Here is a 22,993-nt window from a genome sequence, read left to right as displayed (position 1 = left end):
CTAATGTCAATGACAGTCAATTGATCAACTAAGCTCGATCACCACTAGGTACCTTGAGACTAAGCATTAAGACACAGACACTTTATGTGTAAGGAACTGAAAACGAGCACAGAATACTAGCCAAAAGCCTGATGCAAAGGCTTGGGACAGTATGGTAAAAAAAACTGTTCTTACTATATGCTTGTGTTTTTTATGTTTTGAGGCTGTGAAGGGGGCCTGGTCTGGATGTTTAGGGGAACAGTGGACACGTGTGAATATTCCACAACCGGGAGACAAGCAGAGTCAAGACAAGACAACTGTCTATGTCTTATCACCACACCACTTAGATTATTCACACAAAACAAAGAGGCGTTATCTCTACTGATAAGGAGTAAACACACCTGTAGTAGGAGTTGAATCTAAAAACTCACTTCAGTCACTTTCTGATCCGATGCTATTTCAAAATGCCTTTAATTGCAAAATGTTGGCAACTTTGGCAACTATTTGAAGTACTGTAACTAAACATTAGCAGACACTGAGGCCTGGTAAGGGTTAAATTATACAGCCACGCTTCGACTCAAATATGCACCAGTCTTAGAGAAACACCATTTTCCTTGACTAAAAACTATCTGCGTTCTTTTGCAAGCAAACATTTGGCCTGCAAATCCAAACAGAGCAAGACCTGCCGAACAATGCCCCCTTTCACACACTACCCTACCACTGCCTCCCCTTCACAACACCCCCCAGGGCACTGGATGGGTTAAAGAAGGAGGGCTTTTAGGTGGGGAGATTTGACAGAGAAAGGAGAGGAGGGGGAAGGGGTGGGAAAATAATCAGAGTGAATAAATGGAGCTTAACAGATGGAGATTGAAAAGAGAAAGTGAGAGGGGTGAAGAGGATGAATAAAAAAAGGAAGATAGAGAGAATACCCACTGGGCACACACTGGTTGAATCAACGTTGTTTCCACGTCATTTCAATGAAATTACGTTGAACCAACGTGGAATAGATATTGAATTGACGTCTGTGCCCAGTGGCTACTTCCATGTCTGTCTGTCTGTCTGTCTGTCTGTCTGTCTGTCTGTCTGTCTGTCTGTCTGTCTGTCTGTCTGTCTGTCTGTCTGTCTGTCTGTCTGTCTGTCTGTCTGTCTGTCTGTCTGTCTGTCTGTCTGTCTGTCTGTCTGTCTGTCTGTCTGTCTGTCTGTCTGTCTGTCTGTCTGTCTGTCTGTCTGTCTGTCTGTCTGTCTGTCTGTCTGTCTGTCTGTCTGTCTGTCTGTCTGTCTGTCTGTCTGTCTGTCTGTCTGTCTGTCTGTCTGTCTGTCTGTCTGTCTGTCTGTCTGTCTGTCTGTCTGTCAGTCAGTCAGTCAGTCAGTCAGTCAGTCAGTCAGTCAGTCAGTCAGTCAGTCAGTCAGTCAGTCAGTCAGGAGGTTTGCCAATAGTCCTCTGCCTCTGTGCTCTCTGTCTGTCAGTCAGTAGGCCAAAGTGCTACCCTCTCTCTCTCTCTGTCAGATCAGATGATTCCCACCCCTCCCTTGTCTCTCTCTTTTTTTTCCCTCCTCCCTACGCATTCCTTTGGCTCAGCGTGCTTATTGTCTCCCGCCCCTCCTCCTTCCATCCCTCTCGCTCACATGCACACCTCTCTCTGTCTCTCAATCACTCTCTTTCTGTCTCTCACACACACAAAAACACACACATATTAACATGGAGAGAATGAGGTACCCTACACCACAAACAGATGCAAACACCTTACTCCCTCTCTGTGCCCACTTCTCCCTTTACACAAACAACTCAGGAGCATGATAACTAGCAAGCTATCCAATACAATATATTTGGCTACAGCTAGTCAAGACAACACAAAATAATATTTATTTGATTTTCCTGCAGTCAAATGACCAAATCGCCCTCTGGGGGCCTCATGGGTGGAACGTTATTAACGTTTTTGATAATTTCATAAACATTCTTACTTTTAAACCACCGAAAATCCAGTGTTTTTATGTCAAACGGTTTTGTTATATTTCAGTCTTCTGTGATGTATATAAAGTGTAATATTGGGGTGCAAACTCAAAATGTAATACATTTCAACTCTATATCTGACATGGTGTCTTTTTCTTAAAACTATAACCATGTGTGTGAAGTGCATACTTTTGTTTCAAAATAGATTTGTTTAAGACTACCAAAAAACACTCTGTGACCCTGATTCAGCCCACTGCTGTAAAAGGTTAAAAACTGTCAAACATCAGTCAGTAAATCATAATAATTATTTCTACTAATAATTAAAATAAGTAAATCTTCACACATTCAAATACACAAACACACATAAATCTACAACGCATCTAGTTGTGCCACAGCTTATGCTCACAAAACTTTTTGGAAAATTCTTAGATCCTCTTTTAGTGTGTTACAGAAAAAAACTTTGTTAAACGAAAGGTGTAGGGTAGAGGCTAAAACAAGACACGCTTCGGTCAAGTCCTGTGGAGCCTGACAGGGTTCATCATGTAGTCGTGATGGCTGCTTAGCGCTGCTACTTTTGAATTATAGCCAGTCTGCTCTCGGACCACACTGTGCTTCTAGTGCTTCTGTGAAACGTACAGTATGTTCGTGACTTGAGTGTTTCTGTGAAATATACGCTTGTTTGCATGTATAGTATGTGTCAGGTGTAGGTCTCTCCATAAATGCATGTATAGCACTATGACACACACACACACACACACACACACACACACACACACACACACACACACACACACACACACACACACACACACACACACACTCTCTCTCTCTCTCTCTCTCGCTTGCTCCAAAGGTCAGCGCAAAGGGGTTTAGTGAGTTGGGTTTGAACTTGCTGTGCCCCCTTGTAATACTGATAACCCATTGGTTCTGTTTGCCCCCAGAGAGAAACACAGCAGCATGCCACTCCCACTGTCCCTCTCCAGCTCCTCTGACGGTCACATCCCTGGTCCTGATGTCCACTTGACAGTTGCCTGATTCACACTGTAGGGCCAACCCCGAACCGTACCTTCCTGGCTTGGATATTTTCTTTTCACATTGTCCTTCCCGACAAAGTTCCAGTAAATGTGGTTGATACGTAACCATGAAATCCCCGTTTAGTTCGGCCTGGTTTGGTGTGAATCAGGCTATTGTGACCAAGGAGCAATGACCAGGGCCCTGCATACATACAGTACATGCATCAATACTGCCCTTAGAAACAGACCTGGCACACCTAGGAAGCATTCCTTCTCTGCACCGGCATAGAGTATAGTAGCGTGCACCTGGGGGATCAAACAGCCAGCATTAACCCCCCCCCTCCCCGCCATCAGAACCCCTAATGCTGGTCCAAACAGATAATGTTTAGGTAGGGGTGGCAGGTAGTCTTGAGGTTAGCGCATTAGGCCAGTAACCAATAGGTTCGAATCGCAGAGCCAACAGGATGAAAAATATGTCAGTGTGCCCCAAATGCTCCAGGGACACTGGTAAATAGCTGACCCTGGCTCTGACCCCAACTCCCCACGGGTGTCTTGCAGATATTATTATTAACCCACAATCCCTCCATCCCCTCATCCCTCCCTCCATCCCAGGCAAGCCCAGTATAGTACTCACCCACTACATCCAGGGTGTAGGTGTGATTGATGGCGCCGTATGCGTTCTCCACCATGCAAGTGTAGTTGCCCTTGTCTGACGGCACCACACTCTCCATAATCAGGGTCCAGTGCTGGTGACGCACCTGAGAGGGAAAACAATGCATGGATGGAAGGATGCAGACCAAAATAGACAATTGTAGAGTATAGCACAGAAAAAATAAAAAATAAAAATATGTATGAAATGAAATGTATGCATTCACTACTGTAAGTCGCTCTGGATAAGAGCGTCTGCTAAATGACTAAAATGTAAATGTAAATGTAGAGTACTATATAAGATTGAGAGTGAGTGAGGAGGCACGGTGAGTGACAGGCGGTCAGGTCTCACTAGTGCATCATGGTGAAAAACAATATTACGGGTAGTGACAGACTGGTCCAAAGGTGAGCTTCTACCCCTTACCAAGGAAGTTCACTGTTTTGCTGGGACTGTGGAGTGGAACGCTCCTAAAGCTACCACTTACCCTTCTACTCCTTAGAACAGTGGTTCTCAAATGTTTTACTCTGGCCCCCCTCCCGTCATTTTCACTCGCGACCCCGCACTCGCCTCGTCTATTTCTATGGGCACAAGCACTGTCCATTACACAAACTGTTCACACCCCTCTTGTTGGCGGAGAGGACATTTAGCAGATCTAAAGCTTATTTCCTGCAATTCTATACATTTTGCCATGTCGTATGTGTGTTCATGTGATATCTGAGTGACAAACAATATAACAAAATCAATGGGTTAAAAAACCTAGCTAAAAAACTTTAGCTGACATGGGCAGGTTGATATGGACAATTCTGACAAGTTATAAATAGCTCTAAGGTCTGCAATGACTGACGAGGAAAACTGCTGATGCACTACCCAATTTCAAAGTTCTACTATTACAATTTTCAAAAGTAAGTTGAAGGCCCGACTGAGTCCCCCACCCCCCCAATTTTTTTTTTTATAATAACCTTGTGCCCCACAGTTTGGGAACCACTGCCATATTTTACTTTTTACTATTTATAGAAAATCAAACAGTCGTAGACTGCACTGTACATTCTGTTTTGTATATTAAGGCACTTGTTTTCTCCCTTAACAATCAACTGGTACTGTATAAGCCCACATGTGGTCATTTGGTCATTGTGGCTGCGGCCTGCACTGGTGACTACACACAGACAAGCAAGGATCTCAGCCCTGTTCACTGACCACGGTCCTCTATTGTAGCAGGGGCCAGTCAAGTGTGATGTGTATGTGTGTTTACTGAAGTGTCACTGAAGACACTATGTAGTGGGGACAGGGAGTTCTGCTGAATACTGTATTAACAAGTGGTGTTCCACGGTATACCAGAACTGTGGTTAACCTTTCCCCCCCTCGAGAATTTACTAGAATTTTTGTTACATTCGGTACTTCTATCAAATGTATTTCATGTGATTGAGAGGATCAAGTATGTCTATTAGCACAGCCACTTTATAGTGGGAAGAGCAAAGTGCCTGCTCCACTTACTCGTTCATTGCTAGAGCTGTCTGAACTGCATTGTTAGCTCCCCACTGATGCTGCACAGAAGTTAACAAACTTCAATAATGCAACACAGCACGTAGAAATGTTATAACTGTTCGTTACTGTTTGCGAAACAATTTCCATACAGGCTAGAACACTTTTACAATGCAAGACAATACCGGTAGCTTCCAGCTTTAATTGTAGGCTAACTTTCTTTGCTAGCTTCAAATCAAATAAAATTGTATGTCACATGCGCCGAATACAACAAACTTTAATGTGAAATTCCCGCCCCAAAAAGAGCTAAATAAATAAATAAAAGGAAATAGTTACACAATAAAATAACAATAATGAGGCTATATACAAGGAGTACCAGTACCGAGTCAGGGGCACAAGGTAGTTGAGGTAATATGTACAGTACATGTACGTAGGGGTAAAAGTGACTAGGCAATCAGGATAGGATGCCAAGCAGTTGCCATACCAAGCAGTGATGCAGCCAGTCAAGATGCTCTCAATGGTGCAGCTGTAGAATGGGATGATGGTGTTGATGTGAGCCATGACCAGCCTTTCAAAGCATGGCTACAGATGTGAGTGCTACGGGTCGGTCGTCATTTAGACTGGTTACCTTGGTGTTCTTGGGCACAGGGACTATGGAGGTCTGCTTGAAACATGTAGGTATTACAGACTGGGTCAGGGAGAGGTTGAAAATGTCAGTGAAGACACTTGCCAGCTGGTCAGTGCATGCTCTGAGTACGAGGCCTGGTAATTCATCAAGCCCTGCGGCCTTGTGAATGTTAACCTGTTTAAAGGTCTTACATTGGCTACGGAGAGCGCATTCACCTGTATTGTAAATAGACATAGGATACATCTTGTTTTACCCAGTTTATCAATAGAGATTTACCATTCAAATAAGTTATTACCATTATGTTGTTTTGTAGTTGATAAAAACAAAGTAAAATTGATTGTATAATTGATTAATTAATGCATACATGGCTGGATCAAGTGCCATTCTTTGGCGAATACGCATTCTTTTTTTGTTGTGGTATCGTTTTGATATGAAGTATCATGATGGTATCAAGTATTGTGATACTAAACCTGGTATCGGTATTAAAGTCATTCTGGTATCGTGACACCACTATTTACTAGAAAGACTTTCTACGGAATTAAAGACAAGGGGAAACATATTAGCGCACTTGTGGCTACATCAACATATTCTCCGGAAATTCCCATGAAGAGATGGCTGTGTTTTCTCGTAAACGATCACCCATTAACTACTTTGTTCCTTCCCTATCACATCCAAACACACTGGATGACTTGCAAATGAATCTATCACTGTAAAGTGTGATGTGATTTTTAATTGCATACCGTTTGATTCGATTTTGATCAAATACAGTTCATTAGGGCAATTAGAATTGGATGATTCCACAATCTTATTCAGCTTAAGTAGCTTCATATATTTGAGGCTATTGTGAAGCTTGTAAAAAGTGACCGAGGGTTCTCTCTGACCCAAACACAAATGTTGAACTCCAACCCAAATAGACTATGACAGATGGGAGGAATTCAGGCTTTTCAGACGAAATGTAGCTCTTAACATCCATTTAATGCTGAGAGGAAATAAAACATTACTGGCCAGGGCCCGGTTTCCCAAAAGCATCTTAAGGCAAAGTTCATCGTTAGAACCTTCGTAGGGGCATCATTAAATCTCTGAGCTGTTTCCCAAAACCGTCGTTATTAACGTTGCACTTGATAATGCTCGTAATCTAACGCCAGCCTCAGACCACTTGTAGAGCAGCTACTGTAAGTGTGTCATTAGATGCTTTTTTGCCCTCTCGTGTCACTTTATACACAGAATATCTCTACTAAACATAGAATCTCATGGTTTACCCGTCTCTTGGTGACCGCTGACAACTTCAGAACAAAGTTGACTACAAATACAAAGTTGCCAATGTCTTTGCAATTGATACAAACAAGCAACGTTTAAAAATATGCTTCAAATGAAAACAGATGACTGAATTAAAATATAAATACAGTAGGCTACAGGCCTATTTTAATCATATTGAAATCAATTTAATGTTCAATAAATGTAGTTATATTTTGATACTGTCTGTAATTTGTCTCAATATATTTAATGATGTAGCTTAACATGCACATTTTTTGGGGGGGTCAGAAGTAGAATAAGCTGGTAATATCTCTCTAGGAGCTGATTCGTCATCAGAAGTGTGAAGTATTTATAATGTTAAGGTAAGATTTGAATTGAGAAAGCTGATACAAGAACAGCACTAACCTTCTTCCGATCCTATCCGTATCGACACATGCTCCAACAACGCATGTTGAGTGTTTTGGGAAACGCATGTTACATCTTTGGCCGTTGTAGGAAAGATGCAATGTTAAAACACTCATAAGCCAAAGTTCCATTGGTATCGGGTAACCGGGCCCAGTTTGACTTTCCCTGTTTCCAATTACATGTGGCCGCAGGTATTTTCAGGACAAATAAATCAACTCACTAACTGTTATCTTATAAGTACCACAGAGGCTGTAGTGAAATATTTATGAAACTTTCTCTCCAGACTTCCTCTGTTAGAACAAAAAATGTCAATTTGGAATATAAAAAAAAAATGTGAAGTGCAATTGAATAAAGTTTCCTGGCCTTTTTTTAAAGACATTTCTAAAATAGATATAGAATATTGAATAGAAATAGAATAGAAAAATATTGAAATCAAAAGTATTGAGAAAAAACCTTCAGGACTACATTTGCATTTAGAGTTGAATCCTAGGACACCTCTTCGTGTGTTTAATGCTTGGGCGATTTTCAGATTGTCATACCTTCATACCGACCTTGTGCCATCCTGGGATATTCGGTAAGGCTCATGTCTCTCGTCGTTGTGTGCTTGTAAACAAACTGTGACTGGGAACTACTGGTAAGCTTCATTATGTAAAATAATGTGACAGGTGCAGATATTTACTTAAAACCTGTTGGGGATAGGGGGCAGTATTTACACGGCCGGATAAAAAACGTACCCGATTTAATCTGGTTAGTACTCCTGCCCAGTAACTAGAATATGCATATAATTATTGGCTTTGGATAGAAAACACCCTACAGTTTCTAAAACTGTTTGAATGGTGTCTGTGAGTATAACAGAACTCATATGGCAGGCAAAAACCTGAGAAGATTCTAACCAGGATGTGGCCTGTCTGACAAGTGGTTGTTCTTCTTGCCTCTGTTTATTGAAGACTGAGGATCTTTGCTGTAACGTGACACTTCCTACGGCTCCCATAGGCTCTCAGAACCCGGGAAAAAGCTGAATGACGTAATTCAATGCCCAGGCTGAAACACACTAGCTCGTTTGGCAAGTGCTCTATCAGACGGCCATTAGACGAGGCTCGTGCACTAGGGGATAGCATGCTTTTACTTTTTCTCTCGTTGAATGTAAACAGGCTTTGCCGGTCGGAATATTATCACTTTTTTATGAGACAAGTAGCATAAAAATTGATTTTAAACAGCGGTTGACATGCTTCGAAGTACGGTAATTTAGAATTTTTTTGTCACGAAATGCGCAATGCTCGTAACCCTTATTTAACCTTCGGATAGTGTCTTGAACGCATGAACAAAACGCCGCTGTTGGAACATAACTATGGATTATTTGGGACCAAACCAACATTTGTTATTGAAGTAGAAGTCCTGGGAGTGCATTCTGATGAAGACAGCAAAGGTAATAACATTTTTCTTATAGTAAATCTGACTTTGGTGAATGCTAAACTTGCTGGGTGTCTAAATAGCTAGCCCTGTGATGCCGGGCTATCTACTTAGAATATTGCAAAATGTGCTTTCACCGAAAAGCTATTTTAAAATCGGACATATCGAGTGCATAGAGGAGTTCTGTATCTATAATTCTTAAAATATTTGTTATGTTTTTTGTGAACGTTTATCGTGAGTAATTTAGTAAATTCACCGGAAGTGTTCGGTGGGAATGCTAGTCACATGCTAGTCACCTGCTAATGTAAAAAGCTGGTTTTTGATATAAATATGAACTTGATTGAACAGACATGCATGTATTGTATAACATAATGTCCTAAGATTGTCATCTGATGAAGATCATCAAAGGTTAGTGCTGCATTTAGCTGTGGTTTGGGTTTATGTGACATTATATGCTAGCTTGAAAAATGGGTGTCTGATTATTTCTGGCTGGGTACTCTGCTGACATAATCTAATGTTTTGCTTTCGTTGTAAATCCTTTGAAATCGGACAGTGTGGTTAGATTAACGAGAGTCTTGTCTTTAAAATGCTGTAAAATAGTCATATGTTTGAGAAATTGAAGTAATAGCATTTCTAAGGTATTTGAATAACGCGCCACGGGATTCAACTGGCTGTTGAGTAGGTGGGACGCAAGCGTCCCACCTACCCCAAAGAGGTTAAAAAGTAGATACAGGGCCTCCCGAGTGGCGCACCGGTCTAAGGCAATACATCGCAGTGCTTGAGGCGTCACTACAGACCAAGGTTCGATCCCAGGCTTTCACAAACGGCCGTGACAGGGAGTCCCAAAGGGCGGCGCACAATTGGCCCAGTCCGGGTTAGGGGAGTGTTTGGCCGAGGGGGCTTTACTTGGCTCATCGCACTCTAGGAACTCCTTGTGGCGGGCCGGCGCTAATTTATTTAAACAAGTAAAATATATAGTTTCAACAATATTGGCGGTATTGAAAAACCATCCCGTGGCCATTTCTGCAGATCTAAAATGCTTCTTATTATAATTTCTGTTCGGCATCAGACATTTTTTGCTTCAGTTGCATTTCTCCAATTGGCTACATTCTTTCTATGATAAATATGAAGGCCATTCGTTGTACTTCTGTTAGCTTCATTTTCATCAGATGACATTTTCTACAGAATGTGTTGCACTATAGTTGCATGCCCCTGCTCACTCTATTGAAGAAAAAAAACACGGTTGACTTTATATAAAACACGGGAAATGTTTTAAACTGAGATTTCTTGAAGATCTGTGTTCTGAAAATGCACATTTTGGAACTCTAACGTGAACCCTGATTGTACCAATTGTTGTTCTCTTCATTTGTGTCACTTTCTACTTGCTTACTGTCTATGTGACCTAAAGTTTTACTGTATGTTTGGGTTTTCTAATTGGGCGAGTTGAGAGACATTTAAAGCTGGGGGAGAGAGTGAGTAAAATGTCCCATCGAGAGCACACACACGGATGTCTGAATACAATTTCACACCAGCCACCCTGCCCTCCTCTCCTCTGTCTCCAGTGATGGTGTAGAGGGGTTGGGTGACAGAGAAATGTGATTAGCGGATTTTAAGAGCCAAACTGGAAGGGCAACAGTCTGCATCAAGATCAAGACGCAGAAAATAGCATTGGAAGAGTAAACAACATTCACCAAGCATTTCGCTACACCCGTCATAACATCTGCTAAACACGTGTATGTGACAAATAAAATTTGATTGATTGATTGAAATGTAAACTCGATTGAAACATTTAACTACATAGACTTTTCCAAGACACTAGTCGTGAGAAACTCCGTGCATGCTGCAGCGCAGGGTTCTCGGGTACCTTATACCCGCCCATGCGGTCCTCCTGTCGGAATGGTCGGCTGTTCTTCAGCCAGCGCATCTTAGGACGTGGGTTGCCCCCGGCAGCACAGCGGAACTTGACTGTGTTGGCAGCAGGCACCGCGTGCAGCCTCTTCTCCATCTTCTCCAACATCGTCCAATAGGGCGCCCCTAAAGAAAAGACACAACCAATCAAGTAATATTCTGTCCATTCTAAACCCAATAACAGAATTATAGCAAAACAGGAACATGTAACATATTATATTTGGTAAGTACCAGAAAGTATCCATTGTTACCACATAGTGAATTAGTTATTACCATGTAAATATCAGCTTAAACCGGATTCTAAAATAAACTTCACTGGTATTTGTGAGAGTTACTCTGCTCATTTTATCTCTACTCTCAACAGAAAAAGAGATAGTGAGATAGAGTGAGGCCCCAGACAGTGGAGGTGGGGGGGCATGGGAAGGCATGACCGAGGGGGCAAACCCTTTACTGCTGTTCACACATACCTGGCCCCCTTCACAACACAGGGCTGTCTGGATAACACAACTTAGCCATTAATTCACAGGCTACTGCCCAAATGGCACCCTATTCCCTATAAATTGTACTAAATAGAGAATAGGGTTCCATTTGGGACATGGCATAATTCACACTGAACAAACACTTAAAACGCAAACAAATTTGGTATCTTTAGTGTGTTACAGGATCAGCTTTAATATTGCAGATAGATGGTGGTTACATCAATGTTATTGTCTGCATCATTTCCAATCCCCTATATATTTTTGGGGTAAATACAGTGCATTTGGAAATTATTCAGACCCCTTCACTTTTTCCACATTTTGTTACATTGCAGCCTTATTCTAAAATTGATTAAATATTGTTTTTATTTCCTCATCAAACTACACACAATACCCAATAATGACGAAGCAAAAACTGGTTTTTAGACATTTTTGCAAATTTATTACAAATAAAATACTGAAATATTGGAAAGGCACACACCTAAGGTCTGACAGTTGACAGTGCATGTAAGAGCAAAAACCAAGCCATGAGGTCGAAGGAATTGTCCGTAGACCTCCGAGACAGGATTGTGTCGAGCCACAGATCTGGGGAAGGGTACCAAAAAATGTCTGCAGCATTGAAGGTCCCCAAGAACACAGTGGCCTCCATCATTCTTAAATGGAAGAAGTTTGGAACCACCAAGACTCTTCCTAGACCTGGCCGCTCGGCCAAACTGAGCAATCGGAGAAGGGCTTTGGTCAGAGAGGTGACCAAGAACCCAATCGTCACTCTAACAGAGCTCCAGAGTTCCTCTGTGGAGGAAGGAAGAACCTTTCAGAAGGACAACAATCTCTGCAGCACTCCACCAATCAGACCTTTATTGTAGTGGCCAGACAGAAGCCACTCCTCAGTAAAAGGCACATGACAGCCCGCTTGGAGTTTGCCAAAAGGCACCTAAAGACTCTCACACCATGAAAAACAAGATTTTCTGCTCTGATGAAACCAAGATTGAACTCTTTGGCCTGAATTCCAAGCGTTACACCTGGAGGAAACCTGGCAATATCCCTACGGTGAAGCTGGTGGTGGCAGCATCATGCTGTGGGGATGTTTTTCAGCGGCTGGGCCTGGGAGACGAGTTAGGATCGAGGGAAAGATGAACAGAGCAAAGCACAGAGAGATCCTTGATGAAAACCTGCTCCAGAGCGCTCAGGACCTCAGACTGAGGTGAAGGTTCATTTTCCAAAAGAACAACAACCCTAAGCACACAGCCAAGACAACACAGGAGTGGCTTCGGGACAAGCCTCTGAATATCCTTGAGTGGCTCAGCCATAGCCCGGACTTGAACCCGATCGAACATCTCTGGAGAGACCTGACAGGCTGTGATGCAGCCGGCCGCGACCGGGAGACCCATGAGGCAGCGCACAATTGGCCCAGCGTCGTCCGGGTTAAGGGAGGATTTGGCCGGCCAGGATGTCCTTGTCCCATCGCGCTCTAGCGACTCCTTGTGGCAGTCCGGGCACATGCACGCTGACTTCAGTCGCCAGTTGTACAATGTTTTCTTCGACACATTGGTGCGGCTGGCTTCCTGGGTTAAGCGAGCAGTGTATCAAGAAGCAGTGCGACTTGGCAGGGTCGTGTTTCGCCGGACGGATGGTGCTCGACATTCCCCTCTCCTGAGGTCGTACGGGAGTTGCAGTGATAGGACACGACTGTAACTACCAATTGGGGAGAAAAAAAAAGGGTTAAAAAAAAAATTATATTAAAGTATTAAAAATCTAAACATATAGCCCAGAGTTTGTATCAGAACTAAAGTTACATAAATAACTAAATTAAGCATATAGGGGTACCTGTTTCTTTGTTGACCTATCAACACAGAATAACTGTATGTGCGAACCCCCCCAAATTGTTTGGAGAAAATATCCTTTCTATTTTATTCAGCTATGTTCAATTGTATTCTTCATAATATTAAATAATGCCATTTAATTCTAATCAAATCTTGTCTGCTAAATGAACTAGTGTATCCCACAGCCATAAGGCATAGCCAGATCAGGGCCTAACATAACGACAACTCAGAGCATGCTATTCTGTTCTTCTGAAAATGACTACATGCTGTATTACATGGATTTATTAGACTTTTTAAAATGTAGATGTTCCAAAGGTCTGCATCAGTGGCTTGTAGGCTACGCATGGAAGCCAGGAGAAGCTAAATGTGTTTTTTAATAACGGGTAATTACCGTGGCAGTTATTTGCATATCTGAACAATCCAAAACATTGCCACCTGCTGAACGCACCCCAGGTTGTTAGCTATAGCTAGTTAATGAGATAGCATGACTGAACAAGGTGTAGCCTAAACAAATGGTTAGCGGTCCAGTCCGCAAGTAGCCTAGTTTTAGAACGGCCCTCGATATGCTTTATGAACGTAACATGCGGCCCACCAATGCACGATAGACAGAAAAAAACATAGCGCTGGTATTATGGGTCATGTCTTTTGAACGGTAGCCTAAGGGCTAGAATCAAGCTGTTTTCTCTGAGGAAAAGTGGGAGGGTTGAGCAAGACTACAAATTCAAAGACATACTTTTCTATAGACTACTCATTGGAGAGAAATAGCTTGACTGTTGTTTTACTATTAATCTCAATGCTGCTATTGTTTTTTATTTCATAAAGCAGCTTGTGTTTCTTAACCAGGCAAAGGGTAGCTGACTAGAAAGTTGATGGTTAGCTAAGGTGAAGCAAGAAATTAGCCTGCGCAATGTGTATAATTGGAAGCAGAGCCAGAGCGGAGCTTGTCTGCCCACACTCCTCACTTGCTCCCCCGTAGCTCACCAGCTGATCAAATCAAATCAAATTTGATTGGTCACATACACGTGTTTAGCAGATGTTATTGCAGGTGTAGCGAAATGCTTGTGTTTCTAGCTCCGACAGTGCAGTAATATCTAACAATTTCACAACATATACCCAATACACACAAATCTAAGTAAAGGAATGAAATTAAGAATATATAAATATATGGACGAGCAATGTCAGAGCGGCATAGACTAATATACAGTAGAATAGAATACAGTATATACATATGAGATGAGTAATGCAAAATATGTAAACATTATTAAAGTGACTAGTGTTCGATTTATTAAAGTGGCCAGTGATTTCAAGTCTATGTATATAGGCAGCAGTCTCTAATGTGCTAATGATGGCTATTTAATGTAGGCTGTAACAGGTGTGAGGCATCCTTCCCACTTCTGAACAGAACTGTGCTGCTAATATTGTGCTTATTACCGAAAAGCTCTCCATTGCTCCAAAAACTTGCGTCCAGTCCACTTAGTAGTCAGATCTTAGTCACAGAGATAATTTTGTCTCGTCTCGTTTTAGTCAACTGAAATGAAAAATAATTTTTGTTTGGTTATATTTTTTTCTGGTCTATTTAGTCAGTTATAGTCTCGTCAGTTGCCACTGAAAAATAGGTGTGTGACTAATATTTTAGTCACTAAAAGCCAAACAAATTAAATGGTTGGTGGAAATATAATTGGTTATTCTAAGCACTGAGGTTAATAGAGTATATGAACATTGTTTCCAGAGAAAAGTGATATATTCTTTGGTATCTGGAAGTGTGAACTGTCAGATTCAATAAAACTCTAATGTTCTAAGACTGAGTGGAATTTATTTTAATTGCATTGAATAACATTTTACTTCCTGTCACTCAAGCTCAAATTCTACATCCTGTTGGCCAATTCAATTCGAATTTCAACTCTTGAATTGAATGGGAGTCAATTCAACATTTCTGAAAAGAGCCCAACCATGCTCAAATTACAATTTTCATCCTCCTGTCATCGGAGAAGATATGTTGGGGAGAAGGAATATTTATCACCTGTAAATAATCATTATGTTCAGGAAGGGAGAAAAATAATGTCATGTTTGTTGTGGGTGAGCAATGTTTGGATTGTAGAGGGTAAGTTACCCACACACTGATCACGGTCCATCATTCAAACACACCCCCATGGGGACATATGTGACTAGTTGCAGGAAACTAGGCTTTTGTCGCGGGTCACAACTTCACAGGATAGCAATTTGAACATAAAATGTGTTTTTGGCCAAAAATGCCTTCTGGAACATGTGAACGTTTATGTGCCTTAATAATAAACTTGTATGCCATCTGTAAATATGTATACAATTGCTCAATTATGAGTCTAGTTGGTTAAGCCATGGAAAAAGTCAGCTACCTTCCCACTAGCCATGATTGGCTGAGATAATGAGTGGGCTGGACATGCCGAGAGATAGGTTTGGATTGGTCTGCCATGTAACACACTTCTGTCTATAACATGAGCTGGTCAGTATATGTAGGTAATCCTTTCTAATGCGGCTTTTTTTAAAAGCTAGCACATAGTAGAACTGCATAAGTGTTACTCTCCACTTTCTGAAGGACCGAGTTTTTAAATCAGTGGAATTAGAGTATGATAGCTAAGGAGATTCCGTCCGTTTGATTGCAAATATGCAGAGAGAGTCAGTCCGTTTGATTGCAAATATGCAGAGAGAGTCAAAAAGAGAACACACAGAAAGTTGTTGGATAAAACACCTGTCTCCGGATTACATCTTCAAATTAAGGGCAACCATGGCATCTGTGACAGAGAGAGATATGAGTCCATCCATGTATACAGTTAAGAGAGTCTAGCTAGCTACATTTTCAGATATTACACGTTTCTAATTTTCTCAGAAAGTCGTTTTCATTTCAAGTGTTCTGTTAGCTAGCTAGATAACGTTAGCTGGCTGGCTCGCTAGCTAACGTTACATGTATGATAGGTGTAGTAATATTATTCGTATCTCAGTGCCATTTGCATTGCTAGTTATTTCCTTATGTTAGCTAGCTAACATTGAACCTGCTTGGTTAGCTACCTGCAGATACAAGCACGGTAGTAACGTTATGAGATGGGATTTTGGTTCATTGTTTTGCTAGCTAGCTACATGTCTAAACAAAAGACTCCACTATGCAAGTAACCATTTCAGAAGAATGTTCATGATGTCACTGAAACAACTGTCGTTAGACGTAGCTGGTAAATTCGCTCTGGCTATCTACTACGATTTCAGTGCACTCTCGTTTGAGTGTGCCAGAGCGCAGAATAACTGACATATTTACAAACACTCAACACCTGTTGAATATGGCCGGTGTCAGTAAACATTGTCAAAAAAGCTTAATTAAATTGTTGCCAGCAGCACAGTTGCAGTCACCAACACTCTGGAAATATTTATATCTCGCACAGAATAGAAAAACAGCCTAACCACCTCTGCTGGGGCAAGTAAGATGGTCAGAGTGAGCTGTTCTCTCATTTGTGTCTGGAAGTAGCTAGCAAGCTAGCCAACGTTAGCCACTTAGCCTGGGTGCTTGACTGCTGATGTTAGGTCAGAACGCTCTAATCAACCCTACTCCTCGTCCAGAGCATCCATTGTGCGCTCCGAACGCGCCAAGAGCGAAATGCTCTGAATTTACAAACGGAAAATCTGACAACACTCAAACGCCCAGAAAACCCTCTGGCACTCCAGATTAAATTTACGAACACACCGTAGTAAACAAGCCTTTAGTCTTAAAACCTTTGGTTGTTTAGTACATGGCCTCACGTGAGTCCTTAAAGAGATAAATGGGACTAAAGATTAAGAGGGTGTGAACGAGGCTGAATGGGTGTAGACAAAGAGCTCTCCAGTATCTGTACAAAAACATTGAAGGGCCATTTTCTCAAAGATGATTTTACAAGTTCATCAACTTTCAAAGCAGAATTACTTTCCCATTGTTCCTCAACTGTAGTGTATGATATACCAGTTTTTAGCTGTGTCTATGCTTTTATCCAATGTAAAAAACACAATTTCAAATTTTGCTACGTAAGACCAAATCGAGCCGGTCGATCACATATAGGAAATTAGGAACACCCCTCTTCTGTTTGGCCTACATAACTGCAGCTCATTAACCCCATATCTCTCCACCCCTCCCTCCCTTTCTTTCCCCCACTTCCCCTCTCGGTCTCTCAGTCATCTGTAGTTCACTGAAGACCCTTCTCTTTATCTCCCTCTCACGCTCTCTCAAACACACTCAGTTTCTCTCTTTCTCTCTGCACCTGGGAAAGTGATTGCATAAGCAGATGAACTCACTGAGGAAGAGAAACTTGGAGCGAAACAACAAGACAACCAATGGCCACCCCACCATCACTTCCTATATCTCTAGGACAGGAGCAGGGAGAACATGGGGAACACTCCAGGGTTATACTGGCTTTGAGACACCCCTGTCCTAGCTTCAATCAGTTTGACCACTGAGGGAATGGACAGGAGTTTAGCCTTCTTGTTCTTGGGCCTCTGTGCTTCCCTTTCCACCCCTCTCTCTCCATTTCCCGGCCACCAGAGTGCAATCGGAATACTATCGGAGTCAGTCACCTCCCATCATTTTCTCTGGCATGCAAACTGAGCAGTACACACATACTTTGATACAGAAGTAAACCATGCTCTTCCTTCCGGGATGAACTAACACACTATAATTAGGCTAGTTAGCTTCTCTTCAGCCCCTTTCCTTCACTCTCACTATCTCTACCTCCTCTTTCCATTTCTTCCCATATTCTCTCTTTCAACTCTTATTTTCTCTGCAGACATTGTCTTCGCTCACTTTCATCATCTTTACCTCTTTTCATCTTCTTCTCTTTTTCAACACTCCGCCATACAGACAGATTAAGGTGGTGTATGCCCCCGTCGGGAGCTCGTCTCTCTCGGGTGAACTATGACCCTTAAGCCCTCTGGATCCGGACAGCTCATCTCACTGTTTACTCTGTGGCATTCTGGGGTTAGCCCATGTTATTATAGAACAAGAATGTACTGTATATTCAATATGAGAAGTGAGGCACAACCATAAGTGGCAAATCACAGTACTAACTGCTTAAAGTTGTAACATCAGGGCATGAAATCCACAAATTTTTCCAATACTGTAGACATTAATTTAGTAGTACAGTACTTGAGCTACAAATATACATAGGACAAACACAACAAAGCAGCAAATTATATTAGACTTTTATAAAATTGAGGCATCAAATCCACAAATTTTACATCAACTGTCCGGTCTACGTACCCTACAGATGTGTCAAACGAAGACAAACGGGAGCAATTAAGGTTGATCTCCTTAACAGACCAGAGAACAACAGAACCAATGAGACTGGAACCCCACATCCACTCTGACCTTCTACTGATGTCAATGCTTCCCCGAAAAACAAAGCCTTCAACATGATCCTTCCGCTGGGCCTTGCTTGTTTCCTCCAATCACACCGGACAGTGGGTACAACTTAGCTCATAACTTTTTCTCCTTGTATTTTGGGGGGGGCCGGGTTGTGATTGTGTTGTTGTTCAATGTCTTTTATAGAAAGTGGAATAAAAGTGTTCAGAGTAGAAGCTGAGGCAGACACTGAAACATAATCCCCCACCCCCCTATCTCCTTCCTTTTTCCCCCTCCGATACCTCCACATCCCCCCTCCAGAAGTGGGCCGGGGAACAGAGCTCCACAGCGTACACAGAGAAGAGCTGGTGCTGATCCAAACCAGAAAGCTGTAGTTAAAGGCCTCAACCTTCCCCTTTTTTTCCCTTTTCCTTTTCCCCCACTCTTCCCTCTCTCTTTATTTTTTATATTCCGTGTTCAGAAATCATACAAAAAACACCAGGAGAAAATTGGACAGTGCTGCCAAAACAGCTGTTACTTTGTTTTCAAACAGCTTATTACCACCAGAATTATCATTTTTTCCTCTCCATTTTCCTCTCCTTGCAGAGTTCCTATCCACCGCATTAAATGGATTTCAGGTAATTACAGTTGGCCCTAAAGGGGGGGGGGGGGGGGGGGGGGTTCAGCCCACAGTGAGGCAGGATGCCTGTGGAAAATTTTAAGAAGATGTGGAAGCCCTCGTCTTCACTTCAGCCCTGTGACACACACACACACACATTCATTGCACTTGGAAAGTATTCAGAAACCTTCCCTTTTTCCACATTTTGTTACGTTACAGCCATATTTTCTAATTAATTAAATAGATTTTTCCCCTCATCAATCTACAAACAATACCCCATAATGACAAACCAAATATTTAAATGTTTTAAAAAAAAAATGCAAATATATATATATATATAAACATTTTTTTTACGGAAATATTACATTTACATAAGTATTCAGACCGTTCACTCACTACTGGGTTGACGAACCCTTGGCAGCGACTTCAGCCTCGAGTCTTCTTGGGTATGACGCTACAATCTTGGCACAGCTGTATTTGGAGAATTTCTCCCATTCTTCTCTGCAGATCCTCTCAAGCTCTGTCGGGTTGGATGTGGAGCGTCGCTGCACAGCTTTTTTCAGGTCTCTCCAGAGGCCACTCCTGCGTTGTCTTGGCTGTGTGCTGAGGGTCGTTGTTCTGTTGGAAGATGAACCTTCACCCCAGTCTGTGGTCCTGAGCGCTCTGGAGCAAGTTTTCATCAAGGATCTCTCTGTACTTTGCTCCGTTTATCTTTCCCTCGATTCTAACTAGTCTCCAAAAAACATCCCCACAGCATGATGCTGCCACAACCATGCTTCACCGCTTCACTTGGTTTCCTCCAGATGTGACGCTTGGCATTCAGGCCAAAGAGTTCAATCTTGGTTTCATCAGACCAGAGAATCTTATTTCCCATGGTCTGAGAGTCCTTTAGGTGCCTTTTGGCAAACTCCAAGTGGGCTGTCATGTGCGTTTTACTAAGGAGCAGCTTCCGTCTGGCCACTCTACCATAAAGGCCTGATTGGTGGAGTGCCGCAGATATTGTTGTCCTCCTGGAAGGTTCGCCCATCTCCACAGAGGAACTCTGGAGCTCTGTCAGAGTGACCAAATGGTTCTTGGTCACCTCAGTGACCAAGGCCCTTCTCCCCCAATTGCTCTGTTTGGCTGGACGGGCAGCTCTAGGAAGAGTCTTGGTGGTTACAAACTTCTTCCATTTAAGAATGATGGAGGCCACTGTGTTCTTGGGGACCTTCAATGCTGCAGACATTTTTTGTACCCTTCCCCAGATCTGTGCCTCGACACAATCCTGTATCGGAGCTGTACGGACAATTCCTTCGACCTCATGGATTGGTTTTTGCTCTGATATGCACTGTCAACTGCGGGACCTTATATAGACAGGTGTGTGCCTTTCCAAATCCTGTTGAATCAATTGAATTTACCACAGGTGGACTCCAATCAAGTTGTAGAAACATCTCAAGGATGATCAACGTAACAAAATGGGGAAAAAGTGAAGGGGTCTGAATACTTTCCGAATGCACTGTACACGCACACACACACACACACACACACTACACAAAGCCCATACCCCATCAGGTCCATAACCCAGTCCAGATGGGAGTTGACATATTGGATGAGTCCAGCTGACTGGCCCCTTCGGGCCTGACAACCTGAGAGATTCCGGCTACAGCAGGAATGCTAGGAATTCTTCTTCCCTAGATTGCCTAGAAGGTCTGATAGAGATATGGCCTGACTACCCCAGGTGCTCCCGACATAAAAAAATACTATAGTATACGATGGTATAAATACTATAGTATTTACTGTAGTGTTTTGCTGACTGTAGTTTTTACTGTAGTATAATGTAGCTCCTGAGTGGCGCAGCAATCTAAGGCACTGCATCTCAGTGCTAGAGGCGCCACTACAGACACCCTGGTTCGAATTCAGGCTGTATCACAACCGGCTGTGATTGGGAGTCCCATAGGGCGGCGCACAATTGGCCAAGCATCGTCCGGGTTTGGCCGATGTAGGGCGTCATTGTAAATAAGAATTTGTTCTTAACTGACTTGCCTAGTTAAATAAAATAATGAAAATAAAATAAATAAAAGTATACTGTAGTATTTACAGTTACCTATAGTATAAATACTGTAGTAAAATAAAACTCTAGTATATACTATAGTAATTCAGGTAGTGTTTTTTTCAGATTGTAGTATACTGTAGTACTTACTGGTGTTTTTGCAGACTGTAGTACACTGTAGTATTTAGTGTAGTGTTTTTGCGGACATTAATGTAGTATTTACTATACGTTCTTTGTTTTATTATCTTTACAATAGAAGTGGAGGCTTTTTCCTTCAGGAAACCTACTGGATAAATACTAAAAGAGCACATTTTCCATAAACTGTAGGTACAGTGCGAAATGGGTTAAGTAAAAAAAAAAATCTCACCCATCTACACACAATACAAAGTGAAAACATGTTTTTAGAAATGTATGCTAATTTATTGAAAATGAAACACATTAACATTTAATGTACTTAAGTATTCACACCCCTTAGTCAATACTTTGTAGAAGCACCTTTGGCAGTGATTACAGCGTTGAATCTTTCCAGGTAAGTCTCTAAGAGCTTTCCAAACCTGGATTGTGCAACAATTGCCCATTATACTTCAAAAATGTTTGAACTCTGTCAAATTGGTTGTTGATCATGGCTAGACAACCATTTTCAGGTCTTGCCATAGCTTTTCAAGTAGATTTAAGTCAAAACTGTAATTCAGCCACTCAGGAATATTCACTGTCTTCTTGGTAAGCAACTCCAGTGTAGATTTGGCCTTGTTGAAGGTATTTGTCCTGCTGAAAGGTGAATAAATTTCCCAGTGTCTGGTGGAAAGATGACTGAATCAGGTTTTCCTCTAGGATTTCCCTGTGCATAGCTCCATTCCATTTATTTTTTATCCTGAAAAACTCCCCAGTCCTTAACGATCACAAGCATACCCATAACATGATGCAGCCACCACTATGCTTGAAAATATGGAGAGTGGTACTCATGCGATCACATGCGCCGAACACAACAGGTGTAGACATTACAGTGACATGCTTACTCACAAGCCCTTAACCAAAAATGCAGTTTTAAGAAAATACCTAAAAAAAAGAGTAAGAGATGAGAAGAACAAATAATTAAAGAGCAGCAGTAAATAACAAATAGCGTGGCTATATACAGCGGGTGCCGGTATGGAGTCAATGTGCGGGGGCACCTGTGATGAGGTAATTGAGGTAATATGTACATGTAGGTAGAATCATTAAAGTGACTACTGGAGATTGTAGTATACTGCGGCAGGAAGCCTAGTGGTTAGAGTGTTGGACTAGTAACCGAAAGGTTGCAAGATCGAATCCCCGAGCTGACAAGGTAAAAATCAGCCGTTCTGCCCCTGAACAAGGCAGTTAACCCACTATTCCTAGGCCGTCAATGAAAACAAGAATTTGTTCTTAACTGACTTGCCTAGTTAAAGGCAAAATAAAAATAAAATAAATAGATGATAACAAAGAGTAGCAGCAGTGTAGGGTGGGGGGGGGGCGGCGCAATGTAAATAGTCTGGGTAGCCATTTGATTAGCTGTTCAGTCTAGGCCTCTTGGACTTACACTTGGCGCTCCGGTACAGCTTGCCGTACGTTAGCAGAGAACAGTCTATGACTAGGGTGGCTGGAATCTTTGACAATTTTTAGGGCCTTCCTCTGACACCGCCTGGTATAGAGGTCCTGGATGGCTGGAAGCTTGGCCCCGGTGATGTACTGGGCCATACTCACAACCCTATGATGTGCCTTAACGTCGGAGGCCGAGCAGTTGCCATACTAGGCAGTGATGCAACTAGTCAGGATTAGAGGTCGACCGATTAATCGGAATGGCCGATTAATTAGGGCCGGTTTCAAGTTTTCATAACAATCGATAATCGGTATTTTTGGCCACCGATTTGCCGATATCTTTTTTCTTTATAATATTTTTGAACTAGGCAAGTCAGTTAAGAACACATTCTTATTTTCAATGACGGCCAAGGAACGGTGGGTTAACTGCCTTGTTCAGGGGCAGAACGACAGATTTTTACCTTGTCAGCTTGGGGATTCAATCTTG

General features: G+C 42.1%; 1 protein-coding gene across 7 annotated transcripts in view; it reads right to left on the bottom strand.

The window, feature by feature from the left end:
- Positions 1-22,993, bottom strand: part of LOC115194075 (fibroblast growth factor receptor 2) — a 135,268-nt gene that overhangs the window by 72,024 nt on the left and 40,251 nt on the right. For all 7 annotated transcript variants that reach the window (XM_029753419.1, XM_029753421.1, XM_029753420.1 and 4 more), the window contains 2 exons: positions 10,633-10,802; positions 3,578-3,701 (listed from right to left, as the gene is read on the bottom strand). In XM_029753419.1, coding sequence (XP_029609279.1) covers positions 3,578-3,701; positions 10,633-10,802 — 294 coding nt within the window. The remainder of the gene's footprint in view (positions 1-3,577; positions 3,702-10,632; positions 10,803-22,993) is intronic.

The sequence above is a fragment of the Salmo trutta genome, chromosome 5 (genome assembly GCF_901001165.1).
Source record: "Salmo trutta chromosome 5, fSalTru1.1, whole genome shotgun sequence".
NCBI lineage: Eukaryota > Metazoa > Chordata > Actinopteri > Salmoniformes > Salmonidae > Salmo > Salmo trutta.
Note: the sequence above shows the minus strand (reverse complement) of the source record. Positions and strands in the feature narration are given on the sequence as shown.